The sequence below is a fragment of the Bubalus kerabau genome, chromosome 17 (genome assembly GCF_029407905.1).
Source record: "Bubalus kerabau isolate K-KA32 ecotype Philippines breed swamp buffalo chromosome 17, PCC_UOA_SB_1v2, whole genome shotgun sequence".
Lineage (NCBI taxonomy): Eukaryota > Metazoa > Chordata > Mammalia > Artiodactyla > Bovidae > Bubalus > Bubalus kerabau.
Window position 1 is genome coordinate 18037794 of NC_073640.1, and position 16429 is coordinate 18054222.

General features: G+C 42.4%; 1 protein-coding gene across 2 annotated transcripts in view; it reads right to left on the reverse strand.

The window, feature by feature from the left end:
* The window catches only part of SHCBP1 (SHC binding and spindle associated 1), a 40893-nt gene extending 27244 nt beyond the window's left edge, over positions 1-13649 (reverse strand). Inside the window, exons 1-4 of one of the 2 annotated variants that reach the window (XM_055552242.1) lie at positions 13495-13649; positions 8846-9013; positions 8560-8675; positions 6967-7175 (exon numbers count right to left, since the gene is read on the reverse strand). In XM_055552242.1, the coding sequence (XP_055408217.1) occupies positions 6967-7175; positions 8560-8675; positions 8846-9013; positions 13495-13603 (602 nt within the window). In that variant the 5' untranslated portion in view covers positions 13604-13649. Of the gene's footprint in view, positions 1-6966; positions 7176-8559; positions 8676-8845; positions 9014-11262; positions 11425-13494 lie in introns of those variants that run through there. The other variant, XM_055552243.1, reaches the window with a different exon arrangement.
* Between the last annotated feature and the right edge of the window lie 2780 nt (positions 13650-16429).

Genomic DNA, 16429 nt, shown 5'->3' on the forward strand with positions numbered 1-16429 from the left:
CTAAAGAAGTTTTTCTACAACATTCGTTCTGTTACGACCTTCTTTTTATCAGAAGAACTATTTGTTGACCATCTGAAACTTGGTGGAAAGTAGTGCCATTTGTTTAGAAGAGACTGGGAGAGAAACAAGTTTAGGGGTAAAAATAAAGAGTTCTGTTTTCACTATGTTCAGGTTGAGATGCCTATTTGAACTCCAAGTGGATGATGTCAAGAGTGCAGATGAATATACAGGACCTGAGCTCAAGAAAGAGGTCAAGGCTAGAGACATAAATCCGGAAGTTGTCAGCATATAGATGGCATTAAAGCAATAGATGAGATCATCCAGAGAATAAAGCAGTAGTTCTCAACTCTGGCTACACTGGGAAGCCTTTAAAAATTGATTTGCAACCCTATCCCAGACCAATAAATCAGAATCTCTTGGGTGGGAGACAGGAGAGAGAGTGTGCAGGATCCACATTTTTTTAAAGTATGTATCCATGATCCAGCTCTGACAAGCCAACTCCTGGCAATCTCATTTTGCCTCTGCTCCACCCACTTACTTCTCTGCTCTCCTGCCCCCACCATACTGACACTGGATTATTTTAAAGCAAAATTCTGACATATCACTCATAAGTGTTTACTTTGTGTCTGAGATAAATCTTTATACAAAAAAGTTTTAATTACTTAATAACCAAGTATCCCCAGTGTTTCATTTTCCTTAATTATCTCTTTCTTTCATTGTTGCTGCTGTTGTTTTATTTGGCTAATTCAAATCAAGATCCGAACAAAGGTCAGCCATTAAATTTAATTTAATCACTTTTACTCTATAGATTATCCATCCTTCTTTTTCACCTTGCAATTTATTTAATAGTTTCCCACACTCTGAATTTTACTGATTGCATCCCCATGGGGTCATTTAACATGTTCTGTTTCCTTTATTTCTAGTAAACTGATAGTAAGAACTAGAGACTTGATCATCTTTAGGAAAGACTTTTTGGCAAGAATGCTTCAAGGGATATAATGTACTTTCATCACAAAGCACATGATACCTGGCCATCTCTATTTTATTATGGGTTGCAAATATTGATACTCTCATCATTCTTTCTTCATGTGCCAGCTGGAATACTCCTATAAAGAAAAGTCCCAGGAGATTCTAATGTGTTTCCAAAGCTGATTAGGGAGAGATAAGAGTAGACAGCCTAGCCCTAAGCCCTGGGAAATTACATTCTGATATTTGAGTATGAGAGGAAGGACTGGCCAGGCCAAGATTACTTAAAAAAAGGCAAGCCTGTGACATACCATCATAAGGTGGTGTCCCAGAAGCTGGGAGGAGAGGATATTAAGAAGATGAGAATGATCAAATAATTAGAATGTCACCAAGAGGTCAAGGCAAGATGAGATCAGAGGAGTGATGACTAGACATGAGAATATAGGTGACCTTAAGCACAATTTCAATACTGTAGAAGTAGAGGCGTGAGTGGAAAGCCAGTAAGTACAGATTATACACCTGTCAAAAAGTTGAAAAGGAGGGAGCAGTGAAAATGAAGCTATCTTTGGATTCATGTTAATGTTTGACAGAAAACAACAAAGTTCTATAAAGCAATTATCTTTCAATTAGAAAATAAATTTTTTTTTTTTAATGAAGCCCTTCTTTGAATTCTTATAGATTGGACTGCTAGTCTCTTCACCCTCTGGAGTCCATCTCTTAAAAACAAACAAAAAAAATAAAACAAGCCTGAGCGTGCCTTTGTGTGTGTGCACGCTAAGTCGCTTCAGTTGTATCTGACTCTTTGTGACCCTATGGACTGTAGCCTTCCAGGTTCCTCTGTCCATGGGATTCTCCAGGTTAGAATACTGGAGCGGGTTGCCATGCCCTCCTCCAGGAGATCTTCCCGACCCAAGAATCGAATCCACATCTATTATGTCTCCTGCATTGGCTGGCGGGTTCTTTACCACAAGCACCAGCTGGGAAACCTGAGCATGCCTTTACTCAACCAAAAAACTCTGCTGGCTCCTGTTGCCCTCAAAACAAAGTCCAAATTCCTGAAATTGGTGATATTAGATGGACTTACAATCCACTTCTAGAGCACCTGTCTTGCCTCGGAGCCCCTATATACAAACTTCCAATTTCACAAGCTCTTTCAAACCCGCTGTGACATGCTGGTCAGGTTGCCTTCCACTTTTTCCACCTGGTGAGCTTATATTTGGGCTTCCCTGGTGGCTCAGACAGTAAAAGAATCTGCCTCCAAGGCAGGAGACCTGGTTTCAACCCCTGGGTCAGGAAGATTCCCTGGAGAACGGAATGGCAACCCACTGCAGTATTCTTGCCTGGAGAATTCTATGGAGAGAGGAGCCTGGCAAGCTACAGTCCATGGGGCTGCAAAGAGTCAGACATGACTGAGCAACTAACACACAAGCTTATATTTACCCTTCATGACCCAGCGCAAATATCATCCTCACCAGCTCAGAACTGGGCAATCACCTTTCATTCACATCTGCACTTCCACCAGTGTTTATCCTCTCGAGACAGAAACTTGGGAGTCATCCTTGCCTTCTCCCATATCCATTCCACCATCAAGTCTTAGCCATTCTACTTTCTCAATAAGCCTAATCTGTATTTGCTGTATCTCCACTCTAGTCCACTCTGTCTCTTAACTGGTCTCTCTACCTGTTTCCCCTCCATTTACTTTCTACACAGCAGCCAGAATGAAACTTTTAAATAAAAAGCTGATCACATTCTCCCTTCATTGAAAACCCTTCACAGGTTTCCCACTGCACTTGAAGACAAAAATGATTCCTTGGCTAACAAATCCCTGCATCTTCTGACCCCTGATAACCTCTAAGCTGGTTTCCTAAGTCTCATCTATCACTGTCTACGTTCCAACCAATCTGGCCTTTCGGCTCCTTAAATTCAGAGCTGCCCAACATGTTTCTTCCTCCACCCTGCCGCAACAGCTTTCACCTAGCCAACCCTTCAGATCCAAGTTCCAATACCATTTCCTCAGGAAGTAACCATATTACAGAAACCTGAGCTAGTCTTAGAACACTCTGTAATCCCTCACAGCACTCACTGCGGCTTCCAATCACACGCATATCTTTATGTGATTATTTCATCAAGGTTCATCTCCCACATTAGACTGCCAACTCCCTGGTGATGGTGATTGTGTCTGTTTTGTGCATCACTCAAATCTCATCCTCAAGACGCAGCACTGAAATACTTACTGAATAAAATGAACAAATGAAGACTTTCATAATCTGACCTTTTCTTGACAGTGATCAGAATCTGAGCCCTCAAAATGAAAAATAATTTAGCCAGGTTCTCCTTCAAATAATACTAATTCCAGATACTTGTCTTTCTACCAACTTCTATACCCATAAGAGATTAACTCCCTGATTTCTAATTTCCTAAATGCATCAATTATCCCTTAACTTTCAAATGCCTCAGTTGACAGCTTTTTTAAGTGAAAGAAACATAAGGGAGTTATTTTGGTTCTGGACATAAGCCAGTGCTTTAGATTTATATTGTTTGGCCTAATATTGAATACCTATGGTCATAGCAAACACCTTCCAACAACACAAGAGAAGACTCTATACATGGACATCACCAGATGGTCAACACCGAAATCAGACTGATTATATTCTTTGCAGCCAAAGATGGAGAAGCTCTATACAGTCAGCAAAAACAAGACCAGGAGCTGACTGTGGCTCAGATCATGAACTCCTTATTGCCAAATTCAGACTTAAATTGAAGAAAGTAGGGAAAACCACTAGACCATTCAGGTATGACCTAAATCAAATCCCCCTGATAGATAGAGTGCCTGATGAACTATGGAATGAGGTTCGTGACATTGTACAGGAGACAGGGATCGAGACCATTCCCATGGAAAAGAAATGCAAAAAAGCAAAATGGCTGTCTGGGGAGGCCTTACAAATAGCTCTGAAAAGAAGAGAAGCGAAAAGCAAAGGAGAAAAGGAAAGATATAAGCATCTGAATGCAGAGTTTCAAAGAATAGCAAGAAGAGATAAGAAAGCCTTCCTCAGCAATCAATGCAAAGAAATAGAGGAAAACAACAGAATGGGAAAGACTAAATATCTCTTCAAGAAAATTAGAGATACCAAGGGAACATTTCATGCAAAGATGGGCTCGATAAAGGACAGAAATGGTATGGACCTAACAGAAGCAGAAGATATCAAGAAGAGGTGGCAAGAATACACAGAAGAACTATATAAAAAAGATCTTCACAACCCAGATAATCACAATGGTGTGATCACTGACCTAGAGCCAGACATCCTGGAATGCGAAGTCAAGTGGGCCTTAGAAAGCATCACTACGAACAAAGCTAGTGGAGGTGATAGAATTCTAGTTGAGCTATTCCAAATCCTGAAAGATGATGCTGTGAAAGTGCTGCACTCAATATGCCAGCAAATTTGGAAAACTCAGCAGTGGCCACAGGACTGGAAAAGGTCAGTTTTCATTCCAATCCCAAAGAAAGGCAATTCCAAAGAATGCTCAAACTACCACACAATTGCACTCATCTCACACACTAGTAAAGTCATGCTCAAAATTCTCCAAGCCAGGCTTCAGCAATATGTGAACCGTGAACTTCCTGATGTTCAAGCTGGTTTTAGAAAAGGCAGAAGAACCAGAGATCAAATTGCCAACATCCACTGGATCATGGAAAAAGCAAGAGTTCCAGAAAAACATCTATTTCTGCTTTATTGACTATGCCAAAGCCTTTGACTGTGTGGATCACAATAAACTGTGGGAAATTCTGAAACAGATGGGAATACCAGACCACCTGACCTGCCTCTTGAGAAATCTGTATGCAGGTCAGGAAGCAACAGTTAGAACTGGACATGGAACAACAGACTGGTTCCAAATAGGAAAAGGAGTATGTCAAGGCTGTATATTGTTACCCTGCTTATTTAACTTACATGCAGAGTACATCGTGATAAACGCTGGACTGGAAGAAACACAAGCTGGAATCAAGATTGCCGGGAGAAATATCAATAACCTCAGATATGCAGATGACACCACCCTTATGGCAGAAAGTGAAGAGGAACTCAAAAGCCTCTTGATGAAAGTGAAAGTGGAGAGTGAAAAAGTTGGCTTAAAGCTCAACATTCAGAAGACGAAGATCATGGCATCTGGTCCCATCACTTCATGGGAAATAGATGGAGAAACAGTGGAAACAGTGTCAGACTTTATTTTTTTGGGCTCCAAAATCACTGCAGATGGTGACTGCAGCCATGAAATTAAAAGACGCTTACTCCTTGGAAGGAAAGTTATGTCCAACCTAGATAGCATACTCAAAAACAGAGTCATTACTTTGCCAACAAAGGTCGGTCTAGTCAAGGCTATGGTTTTTCCCGTGGTCACGTATGGATGTGAGAGTTGGACTGTGAAGAGGTCTGAGCGCCGAAGAATTGATGCTTTTGAAGTGTGGTGTTGGAGAAGACTCTTGAGAGTCCCTTGGACTGCAAGGAGATCCAACCAGTCCATTCTGAAGGAGATCAGCCCTGGGATTTCTTCGGAAGGAATGATGCTAAAGCTGAAACTCCAGTACTTTGGCCACCTCATGCGAAGAGTTGATTCATTGGAAAAGACTCTGATGCTGGGAGGGATTGAGGGCGGGAGGAGAAGGGGATGACAGAGGATGAGATGGCTGGATGGCATCACTGACTCGATGGACGTGAGTCTGAGTGAACTCTGGGAGTTGGTGATGGACAGGGAGGCCTGGTGTGCTGCGATTCATGGGGTCGCAAAGAGTCGGACATGACCTGAGCGACTGAACTGAACTGATGGTTAAATGTCCTTGAATACAATTAGAAATCTTCCATGAAGTATCAGAGATAGGGTGCAAGACACTCTGCTTCTTTGTAGAGTATCAAATTAAGTTCAACAAAACCAGGTTAACTCACAAATGGTATAGAAACTGGAAAGTACTTTTTGAACTACAAAACACCAAGCAGCATTATTAACATGACCTTTATATTATCCAGTCTTTCAGTTTATGGAGGAATATAAGTCCACTTCAAATAGCCAAAAATAAGCCTTCCTTAGTAAATATACTTATAAAAAGATGATTCAAAAGAACTATCTGTATCAGGAACTATCTGACAAAAAAGTTATCTGAAACTAAAGAAAACAGGTATGAGTTTTCCTTCTCATTTAAGGGACAAGGCATGCACCTGTACAAGGGGAAACCAACTCAGCCAAAAAAGGTTGAAAGGCATGCACATCCCCCCTAAGGATCCCAGAAGTGGCCTGAGAAAACATCTTCTTTGGCCAGACACATCCTGAAAACATTGTATGCATAGGTGATGGTATATTATTTTCTTTCCTTTCCTTATAGCCTTAGCATCCAGAATTTTTAAGGCGGTTTCTAAACATATACAACAGAGAAGGCAATGGCACCCCACTCTAGTAGTCTTGCCTGGAAAATCCTATAGACGGAGGAGCCTGGTGGGCTACAGTCCATGGGGTCACTAGGAGTCAGACGTGACTAAGCGACTTCACTTTCACTTTTCACTTTCATGCATTGGAGAAGGAAATGGCAACCCACTCCAGTGTCCTTGCCTGGAGAATCCCAGGGATGGGGGAGCCTGGTGGGCTGCCGTCTATGGGGTTGCACAGAGTCAGACACAACTGAAACGACTTAGCAGCAGCAAACATATACAAGCCAAATTAAGAATCCCCTGTCTTTTGTTAATATTTGGGGACACTGAGAAAAAGCTATATAGGAATCCCTAGTACCATTTTTCTCAACTTTTCTGTAAGTCTGAAATTAGCTCAAAATGAAAATTTTAAACACTGAAATCATTCTTTAATTTAAAAAAGATCCCTCTATCTTTGAATATTTTAAAATATTGCAGTGACCAGGTTTACAGTTTGAGCTTTAAATCTAGGTATAATACAGACCAGAATTAAAGCATTTCATCCAAAGTTTTTGGCCACAAGGTTACTTTTATCAACCTCTATTCCTACCTGACATGCTCAATTGCAAGTGCTGTCTGGTCAAATAATCCAGAATCATCAAACACCACCCACAGCTCCTGCAGGGGCAACCGGTATTCCTTCAGATCAAGGAGCTCTTTCATACACTCCAAAGTAAAAGTGCTCACTTGCGATTCACAGAGGTACGGATCGGCAAGCCTCACCACTGCCTTCAAGGCTGCGAAGTCTACGTCTGTGACCTGAAATTTAAAATGTGACTTAACATACTCATATCAAAATTAAGATACATCTAAAACACTACTTACAGCTTGATTTCTTTTTTAAAGCATGAAATGGGAGTGGCGAGCCTTCTTCCATAACATAAGGACAAACAGAACAGACCTGGCTTGTACCCACATGGAGCGGACATTGTAATCGAAGTGACAAACAATAAGGTGGCAACAAGTATGCGACAAAGGATAAGTAGCAGGGTGGTGGCCTGGTTTTACTGGGAGGGTTGGGGAAGTCACTTTTGAGCTGGGATGAAAAGGAAGCAGCTGTTTCAAGAGCAGGAAAGATGAAAAGGCCCTGAGGCAGAGATGAGGTTGGCAGTTGGAAGAGCAGAGAAGCAGCTTTTCTTGCTGGAACAAAAGGAAGGAAATGAGGTAGGGGCAACAGGAGGGGACAGGAGAGGCAAGATCAGGACAGGAAGGACACTGAAGGAACTTGGCTTTTACGTGTTATCTAACAATGAGAGGCCAGAAAGCCAAAACCAGACCTCTAGTATATGCGATGCATGAGAGGAATGCAGGGGAATGGCACATTTCTCTTTTAAAATAATGATTTTGGCTGCTTTTAGAGAACTGAGGTATGTTGAGGGGAGGGCGTTACTATCATGATCAACTTAATGGCCTGAACTGCAACCTAAGGTATTAGCATAATCCAAAACTTAAACATCCATGAGCAGCAGCTGCTGGCAAACCACTGCCTCATCTAGAGCCACTGTAGGATGTGACGTCATTTTCTAAAGGGGCTGCAGGTTCAAGCTGTACTCACACTCCCTGGTTTACCATTTTAGTTTAATGGGGTTTTTTTGCGGTTCAGTTAACAAACACTGAGAAAAATTCACAGCTGTAAGTAGAGTGCAAATTTAATGTAAAAGGCCCAGCCAGTTGAAAAATAAGACTGTTTTTACTTTCTGCAGTGGAAGATAATATCAATAGGTTAACTACATACCTACAAATCTGTTAGGCAAAAAATAGGCTAGTTTTAAAATGCCTACTTGGTTTGAGCTACTTTAATGGGCTATAACTAAGAAGATAAAAAATTAATTCAAACCCCACTGACTTTATAATTAGGCATCTTATTTTTTAAATGGTCTCAAGTACCTCCCCCACTTCATAGGTTTCTAGTCTGTTTCCCTCTTTTAAAGGACGGTGAAACTTAAACCACCCCAATTCCCTCTTCAGTTGCCTTTAAAATTTGCAGAACACTTCTTACACCACAGCAATTAGATGTGAAAAAACATGCCATTTTTCAATCAGCTCATAAATCTTAATTAAAAATAAGCACTTTGGTTATAACAATCTGAGGGAAAGTGTTTTTAGGTAGAGATAAATGTCTTAACAACAGAATTAAATTTACCTCAACTAGCACCTCAAACACAGTAGTCTGCCAGACTGCCCGCCATCCAGATGGTTCAAGGACCTTCTCTAAGAACTCAGCTGTGAATTCTTTTACCTCAGAGGCCTTGCAGTCAGCTACAAACAAATTAAACACAGTAAGATTTGAGACAGCATAAAGCAGAGAGAAGTTAAATAAATCCTTATAAGTCTACTTTCTCAGAACCAGCAATGGCAGTCTGAGGAACTGAGACAATCTACCTGTAGATTAAAAGATAAAAGAAGCAAAAAAAAAAGGACCTACTCACCTAAAATGTAATCTTGATAAGCTCTGAATCGCTCATAGAACAAAAGTTGACTTGTCTGGAACATTTCTGGGAAATGAGTTTTTCCTTCTGGCACAAAGCTTTGTAAGCTACTACCTGGCTTGGCATGATCACTACAATCGCTGCATGAATCTTCGCTTTCAAACAAACCTAAGAGAGCAACAAAGACAGTCAGGCGCAGCTATCCCAGACACCTCGAATGCTTATCAACTGCTATTTTCATATATTTGTTTAGAAATTTCAAATAAAATATAAACAAGGATTTGGATATAATGCTTTACTTACCTCTATCACTATCAACAAAAATTTTTTTTCTAAATTTAAAAATATCTCAAAACTCAAGTTTTACTTCAAAACAGTTAAGAACTTAAACTCTTCCATGGGTTAGGTTTTTGTTGCCGTTCTGTGAGGCAAAGAAAGAGGGTTGTTTTTTAATTCAGTGGAAATCACCCAGGTTCTCCTTCAGAAGATATAGCTATGATTATTACTAGAGCTAGAGAGGAAGAAAAACAATGACAAACCTAGGCAGTGGATTAAAAAGCAGATACATTCCTTGCCTACAAAGGTCCATGTAGTCAAATGGCTTTTTCAGTAGTCATGTATGGATGTGAGAGCTGGACAAGAAAAAAGGCTGAGTGCAGAAGAATTGATGTCTCTGAACTGTGGCGCTTGAGAAGACTCTTGAGAGTCCCTTGGACAGCAAGGAGACCAAACTAGCCGATTCTAAAGGAAATCAACCCTGAATATTCATTGAAGGACTGATGCTGAAGGTGAAGCTCCAATACTTTGGCCACCTGATGGGAAGAGCCGACTCACTGGAAAACACCCTGATGCTGGGGAAGATTGAAGGCAGGAGAAGGGGATGATGGAGGATGAGATGGTTGGATGGCATCACCGGCTCAATGGACATGACTTTGAGCAAACTCCGGGAGATGGTGAAGGACAGGAAAGCCTGGTGTGCTGCAGTCCATGAGGTTGCAAAGAGTCAGACACAACTGAGTGACTGAACAACAGCAAAGCAACTCATAATGGTCAAATATCTTACAGTCATTAAAAAAAAAAAAATTCCACAAAGCTGTATTAAATGTAGAGGTGGTTTCTGATATGTCATCTCAAAACAAGTTGAAACTTCCCTTTAATTTCTACAATATCACCTGTCACTACCATTCAATAAACATGGATATGCATTCTTAATAATGCATAACACCTCTCTCTTTTATACTTTAATAAAACTTTATTACATAAAGACTCTGAGCAATCAAGCCTTGTCACTGGCCCTGGATTGAATTCTCCTCCTCCGGAGGCCAAGAATCCAGGCATCTTTTGTGGTTCAGCAGACACCTTTCATCTTGGGGGCCCGTCGGGGATTCTTTAGGACAGGGTAAGGATGCTTGGAGCTCTAGTTCTTTGTTCTCCTAGCGACCACGTTTTCTGCTATACTTTACTAACTCTACAGTGTGCTTGTGTGAATGAATGACACGCCCTGCACGAATCAAGTGAGGAGCCCTGTTCTGTGGTTCCCCGGTGACCTCAATAGGGCTTATGGCAGGGGGTTTATACTGACCTGCCAATGGACTCCCCTGGTAGCTCAGATGGTAAAGCGTCTGCCTACAATGCAGGAGACCCAGGTTCAATCCCTGGGTCAGGAAGATCTCCTGGCGAAGGAAATTGCAACCCACTCCAGTATTCTTGCCTGGAAAATCCCATGGATGGAGCAGCCTGGTAGGCTACAGTCCATGGGGTCCATCGCAAAGAGTCAGACATGACTGACTTCACTTTCACTTACTTCACCAAAGCTACTAGTTCTTCCTTCCTCATTAATTTCAGTGCCTATGTCTAACGAAAGGATTAGAAAATGCTAATCGAATTAGGTTTGGGCTGTATGTAATTATGTTTTACAAGGCATGATTGAGCCAGTGGCATATCTAATTCTGTGTAATATGTTTTTAACAGACAAAATTACCACTATAATAAATAAACATGCTGAGGATAGCATTTAGATCAGCTAAGTCCTTTCCAGTGGTTTCAGGAAGGTTATCTGAGACTTGTAGCAAGAGTCTCTTTCTCTTCCCCCATCCCTTACATTTCTCCCTCCTTCCACTTCTTTGCCCCAGTTTAGGGCACCAGAATTATGTGATCCCACAGACTGTAACAGGGAAGAACAAATCTGACTCCATGTTGGATCTGTTTCTTGTACTTTAATCTTTGTATTCTATTACTTTTGATACAAGTTAAGAATGTTGCCTATAGCCTGAAATAGACAGGACAGCCCATTCTCAAGGCTCTGACCTTTAAAGGTAAAACAACTTTCCCCCATTCATGTACAGATAAAATGTTGCAGAACAAAGAATAACATTTGCTTTGTTGAAGGTTTAAAGAAACATCAGGACTTGACCTACCTGAACAGCTGCAAGAATAAAGGCTTCTGAAACACAGAAGTGTGCAACAACCAGCCACACCCTCTCCCCTTTCAGTATAAAGGAAAGCGGAATTCTAACTTTGGCAAGATGGTTCTTTGGGACACTAATCCACATCCTCTCGGTCTGCTGGCTTTCCAAATAAAGTCACTATTCCTTGTGCCAACAACTCCTCTCTCAATTTATGGGCCTGTGGTGCAGAGAGCAGGGAGTGAGTTTGGACTTGGCAACAAGATAACCAAGGTGTACTCTAGGGTTTCCTGCTCATAGACACCAATGCACCTGAGCTTCAGAGGACATCAATACCTTATCAAATGTGTGAAAATCTCTCTGAACCTTGGGAAAATGAAACTAGTATGCCAGCTTCAATTAAGAGAATAAACTATTTCATACCGTCCATCACATACATAACATAGATATGTTTTTTAAAGAAATAATACATCATCTCACACCCATTAGGTGACTATTATTCAAAAAACAATGAGAAGCTATCAAGAAAACAAGTGTTGTCAAAGATGTGGAGAAATAGGAACCCTTGTGAACTGTTGGTAGGCATGTAAAATGGTATAGCCACTATGGAAAACTTATGGTGATTCTTCAAAAATGTAAAAATAGAATTACCATATGACCCAGCAATTTAAAGCAGGGTCTCCAAGAGATATTTGTACATGCATGTTCACAGCTAAAACTATTTAGCTTTAAAAAAGGAAGAAATTTATGATTATGCTGGATAAACATTAGGCCGAGTGAAATAAGCCAGTCAGTCACAGAAGACAAATACTGTGTAATTCCACTGATATGAGGTTACTTAAAGTAGTCAAAACCATAAAGGCAGAAAGTTTAATGGTAGTTGCCAAGGGCTGGGGAGAGGGGTGAATGGGGAGTTATTATTCAATAGGTATAGAGTTTCAGTTTACAAGATGAAAAGAATCACAGTAACAGATGGTGGTGATGGTTACACAGCAATGTGAATGTGTTTAATGCCACTTAACTGTACACTTAAAACTGGTTAGGTACTCAGTGGTTAACCAACTCTACTGCCCCATGGTCTGTAGCCTGCCAGGCTCTATCTATGTGCTTTTTCAGACAAGAATACAAGAGTGGGTTGCCATTTCTTATTCCAGGTTATCTTCCCAACCCAGGGATTGAATCCACGTCTAAAATAGTTAAGATGGTAAGTTTTATGTTATGTGTGTTCAGAGCCAATTTGAAATACTTTTCACACATTATTTCACTTAATCTTCACCACTCAGCAGCACTACTACCTGTTTTGCAGATGAGAAAACTGAAGTCACCTGACTGTTGCCAGATCACAAAGAGGGGTGAGTAGTGGAATTAAGTCCCACTTAAGGTTTTCTCACTTCTCCAGGACTCTTTCCACTACACAATACAACTGAAAATGTTAAAGTAAAAGACTGAACCACCTTAAAATATCAGGGGGAAAAAACGGAGTCTCCATGAAGAGACAGAAAGAACTAAGAGTTAGAACTGGGTTCATTGTAGACAGATGGAAAAGCGTCTGTCTACAATGCAGGAGCCCTCGGTTCGATCCCTGGGTCGGGAAGATTCCCTGGAGAAAGGAAATGGCAACCCACTCCAGTACTCTTGCCTAGAAAATCCCATGGATGGAGGAGCCTGGTGCAGGCTACTGCCCATGGGGTCGCAAAGAGTCGGACACGACTGAGCGACTTCACTTTCACTTTCTATTTTTTGACACTGTGTCACAAATTGGCTCCCCTACCTTTGGGCACGTCACCTGCTCTCAATGCTCAGTACTGCTATCTAGGCCAAGCGTCCAAGCTTCTTTTCTTCCGGGAAAGGGGATAGTGGTACGTGATCTCCTTTGAGATGCAAATAAAAAATATGCGTCCACTCTAAACACACAAACTCGCGCACAAAACCGGGGGTGGGGGTGGGGGTGAGGGCGGAGCGGCGCGGGGTGGGGAGACACCCAGACAGCAAGAGTAGGGATCCCCACCCAGCCCAAGTCCCTCCAGTCTCGGGGAAGCTGAGGCCAGATTGGGCGAGGAGGAGAGGTGTTCTGGGTACCTCCCGATTCGACGTCCGGAGAGTGGGTTGGGGCCTCGCCCAGTCACAGCCGCCACCCAGGCCAACCGCCTGCGCCCCAGGCGCCCTCGGAGAGTCCCCACGCCCCCAGCGCTGCCGACACGGTCTGTCGCAGACGGCGGCTCCTCCCGCACGGCGGGTGCTCACCTTTCTCCAGGCGCTCCAGCTCCTCCTCGGTCGCCCAGCCAGGAAGCTCGGGCTCCGGCGCCATAGCTTCCGACCCCAGCCCACCACCCGCCAGCAATCCCTCAGCCATTTCAAATTTCCGCGGGCGGCCTCCCTGCTCAGTAATGTGATGACGCAGCCGCTTCTAATTGGATAGTGGGCCGAGGCCCTCGGACCAATTAAAGGAAGGCTGGCGTGGCCCGGGTTTCCGCACGAGCCCCGCCCCCTTCAGCCTCCACCCACCCTGGAGGGGAGTGTCTGGGCTCTATCTGCTGGCCCGGTGGACTGCTCTTCTCGTCCAAGATCTTGCTCTTTTTGTTTACTGGGGTGAACTTGTATGAAGTTAAATTAGAACATAATTTGGGATAATCTACGAAAAACTAACAAGCCATACCTGGAATGGGGTAGAGTGGAAAAGGCACTGGCTTGAGAGTCAAAAAACAGTATTTAGACTTGTTTGTTCCATTATTACCACTTCACCTCTCAGAAAAGCATCCTCAATTCTAATAATATATTGACCTAGATGGTTCCAAACCTTTCACCACCAAAAATCTGTTGCTCTCTGGCTTTCTCTTTCCCCTTCTCTTTCTTTGACTATCTACACATAGAGGATATTTTCCTAAAATATACAATTATATTTAGTGTGTAAAAGTATGTTTTACCCACATTTATTAATCAACGACAGATATAACCTCCAATGATAAGAGCTAACATTTATTGAGTACTGTGTGCAAGACACCTTTCTGCATATTTTACCTACATACAGTGTCTTATTCAGTCTTCAAAACTATCCTATGAGAAAAGAAGTTTTACTATTCCCATTTCACAGATGAGGAAGTGGAGTCATCAAGAAAATAAGCGGTGCCCAAGTTAACCCAGCAAAGCCAGTATAGCAACCAGTCAAATTCCTGAATCCACCCTTTAATGGCTCTGCCAGATCATTACTAGTCAGAGTTGAGATGGCCAGCAAGAGCAGGGGTTACCAGAACACCAGGAAGAGTGAGACCCACAGAAGGACAAGGGCCTGGTCATGACAGTGTTATTACAATGAAGACATTTCCACTCACTGCCTTTAAGGAAAACCTTGGGCTAAAGTCTCTCAGATTCCTCACAGCTGAAATGAAATGGAACCAGAAGAGGTGACTGTAAAAACCTGCACTTAATTCAGCTAGCTTTTCCAGAAAACAAGATTTCTTTGACTCTCATGTACAGAGTCTGACCTTCGATTTATTTGTTCACTGAACAAATATTTATTGAGCACTACAAGGGGAAAACACATAAAACAATAAAATCAAGACTAGCATCAGGCCTTGAAGACTAAGTTATCTTTCTCATAAGTCTCCTTTTAACCCTACTGCCACAAACCCCACAAGTGGAGGGATTTCTACTCACCCACCCCTGTCTGTGCTGGAGACAACATAGTTCTCTCCTTGTTCAATTATAGAATATTTCATCAGCCCTCAAGATATTGCTTCTGGAAAAAATCTTGGAAATGAACATGTGGCCACAGGGTCAGATGAAACACCTGTGTTGCTGCAGACTCCATAAAGGACAAATCATTTATTAAACTGGATACATTTCCTGTGCAACCTATGCTTGCATGGATTATATGGAAGGTTTTTAGAGTTTTCCCCTAAATGGAGACTTTTCAGGAGCACACATGTCTTGGGGGTTTGCTTTCCCTGCCCCCTCCCTCTTATCCTGACGAAAGGGTTTTTTAATTCTTTTTTTCCAGTCTCTCCATCTGCAGCCCATCTCAGCCTTCCATCTGCCTTAGGTGGGGTGGCACCCATTATTCCCAGTCTTTTTTATATCTTCAGTCTCTTTCTTGGCACTAGGTCCTTAGACTCTGTCTACACAGGGGCTCAAAACTTACTGCTCTCTCCTAGAAACTTCCAAAGCCCAACTGAAGTCTTGAGATACTACCTCTACACTTTCTTTCTGGATAGCACTAAATCATTCCTGTTGCAGCAAAATAGAAATGAGTGAACAGCCTTTGGCACATACCAGCCAAACAGGCCTACAAGAGTTAAACAATCTCGGTTAGTCTTTAGCTGTTACTACCAACAAATGCTTGTAGCTGGACTTGTCCTTCACAAAGAAAACTACCCTCTGACTCCATATAGATTATATTTGCACCTGGCATTCGTGTCCCCCTACACTCTCTTGTAGCATTCTGCATTTCAAAAAGAAGGACATAAGCAGATAACTTCAGGGTCACCAGACCTGGTTGTTGAGTTGCCTGATGCCAGCTGTGGCCATTTTGAAGCCTTACAAAAGAAAGAAAGAAAAAAAAGAAAGCATAGACTTCAGGAGGATATAAACCTCTCCTTATTCCTGAGAAGAGAGGCACAGGTCTTGAGGCCCTAGCCTGCTGTGTTTCCCTTTTGACTGGCAAAAATAATAAAGCTACTCCTTCCTATTTCCTCCATACTCTTGTCTCCATATTTCTATTTGGAATCAGTAGACAGGGAACCAAGATTTTGACAACACCCCGAGTAGTGCATTTTCTCTCCTGCTTTCTTAATGGCCAGTAGCTTCCCCCAGAGGCCCACAGTCCCTCGCTCCCATCAGCCTCCGCCCGCAGCAGCACTCACGGTCCAGCACCCCCGCTCCATAGTCCTTCCTCCGGTGGCCTCTGGGCCCTCGCTCTTCTGGTCCTCCTTCCTGCCTCATTCCTCTTCCTCCGCCTCAGATTCCCTGAACACAGGGGGCTCCCAAGGGCACTATCCTGAGTCTGTCTTCCTCAGGGGGTAACTCAAGTGAGTGAAGAAGGCCATGTGTGGACTCTAGCACTCACTTCAAGCTCATAGGAAAGCTCATGTGCTAATTCACTTGACAAATAGTAAATATAGAGAGTATAGATTGTGTGCCAGACACTGCTCTAGGCTCAAGGGGAGCAGGGGCAAACAAGACA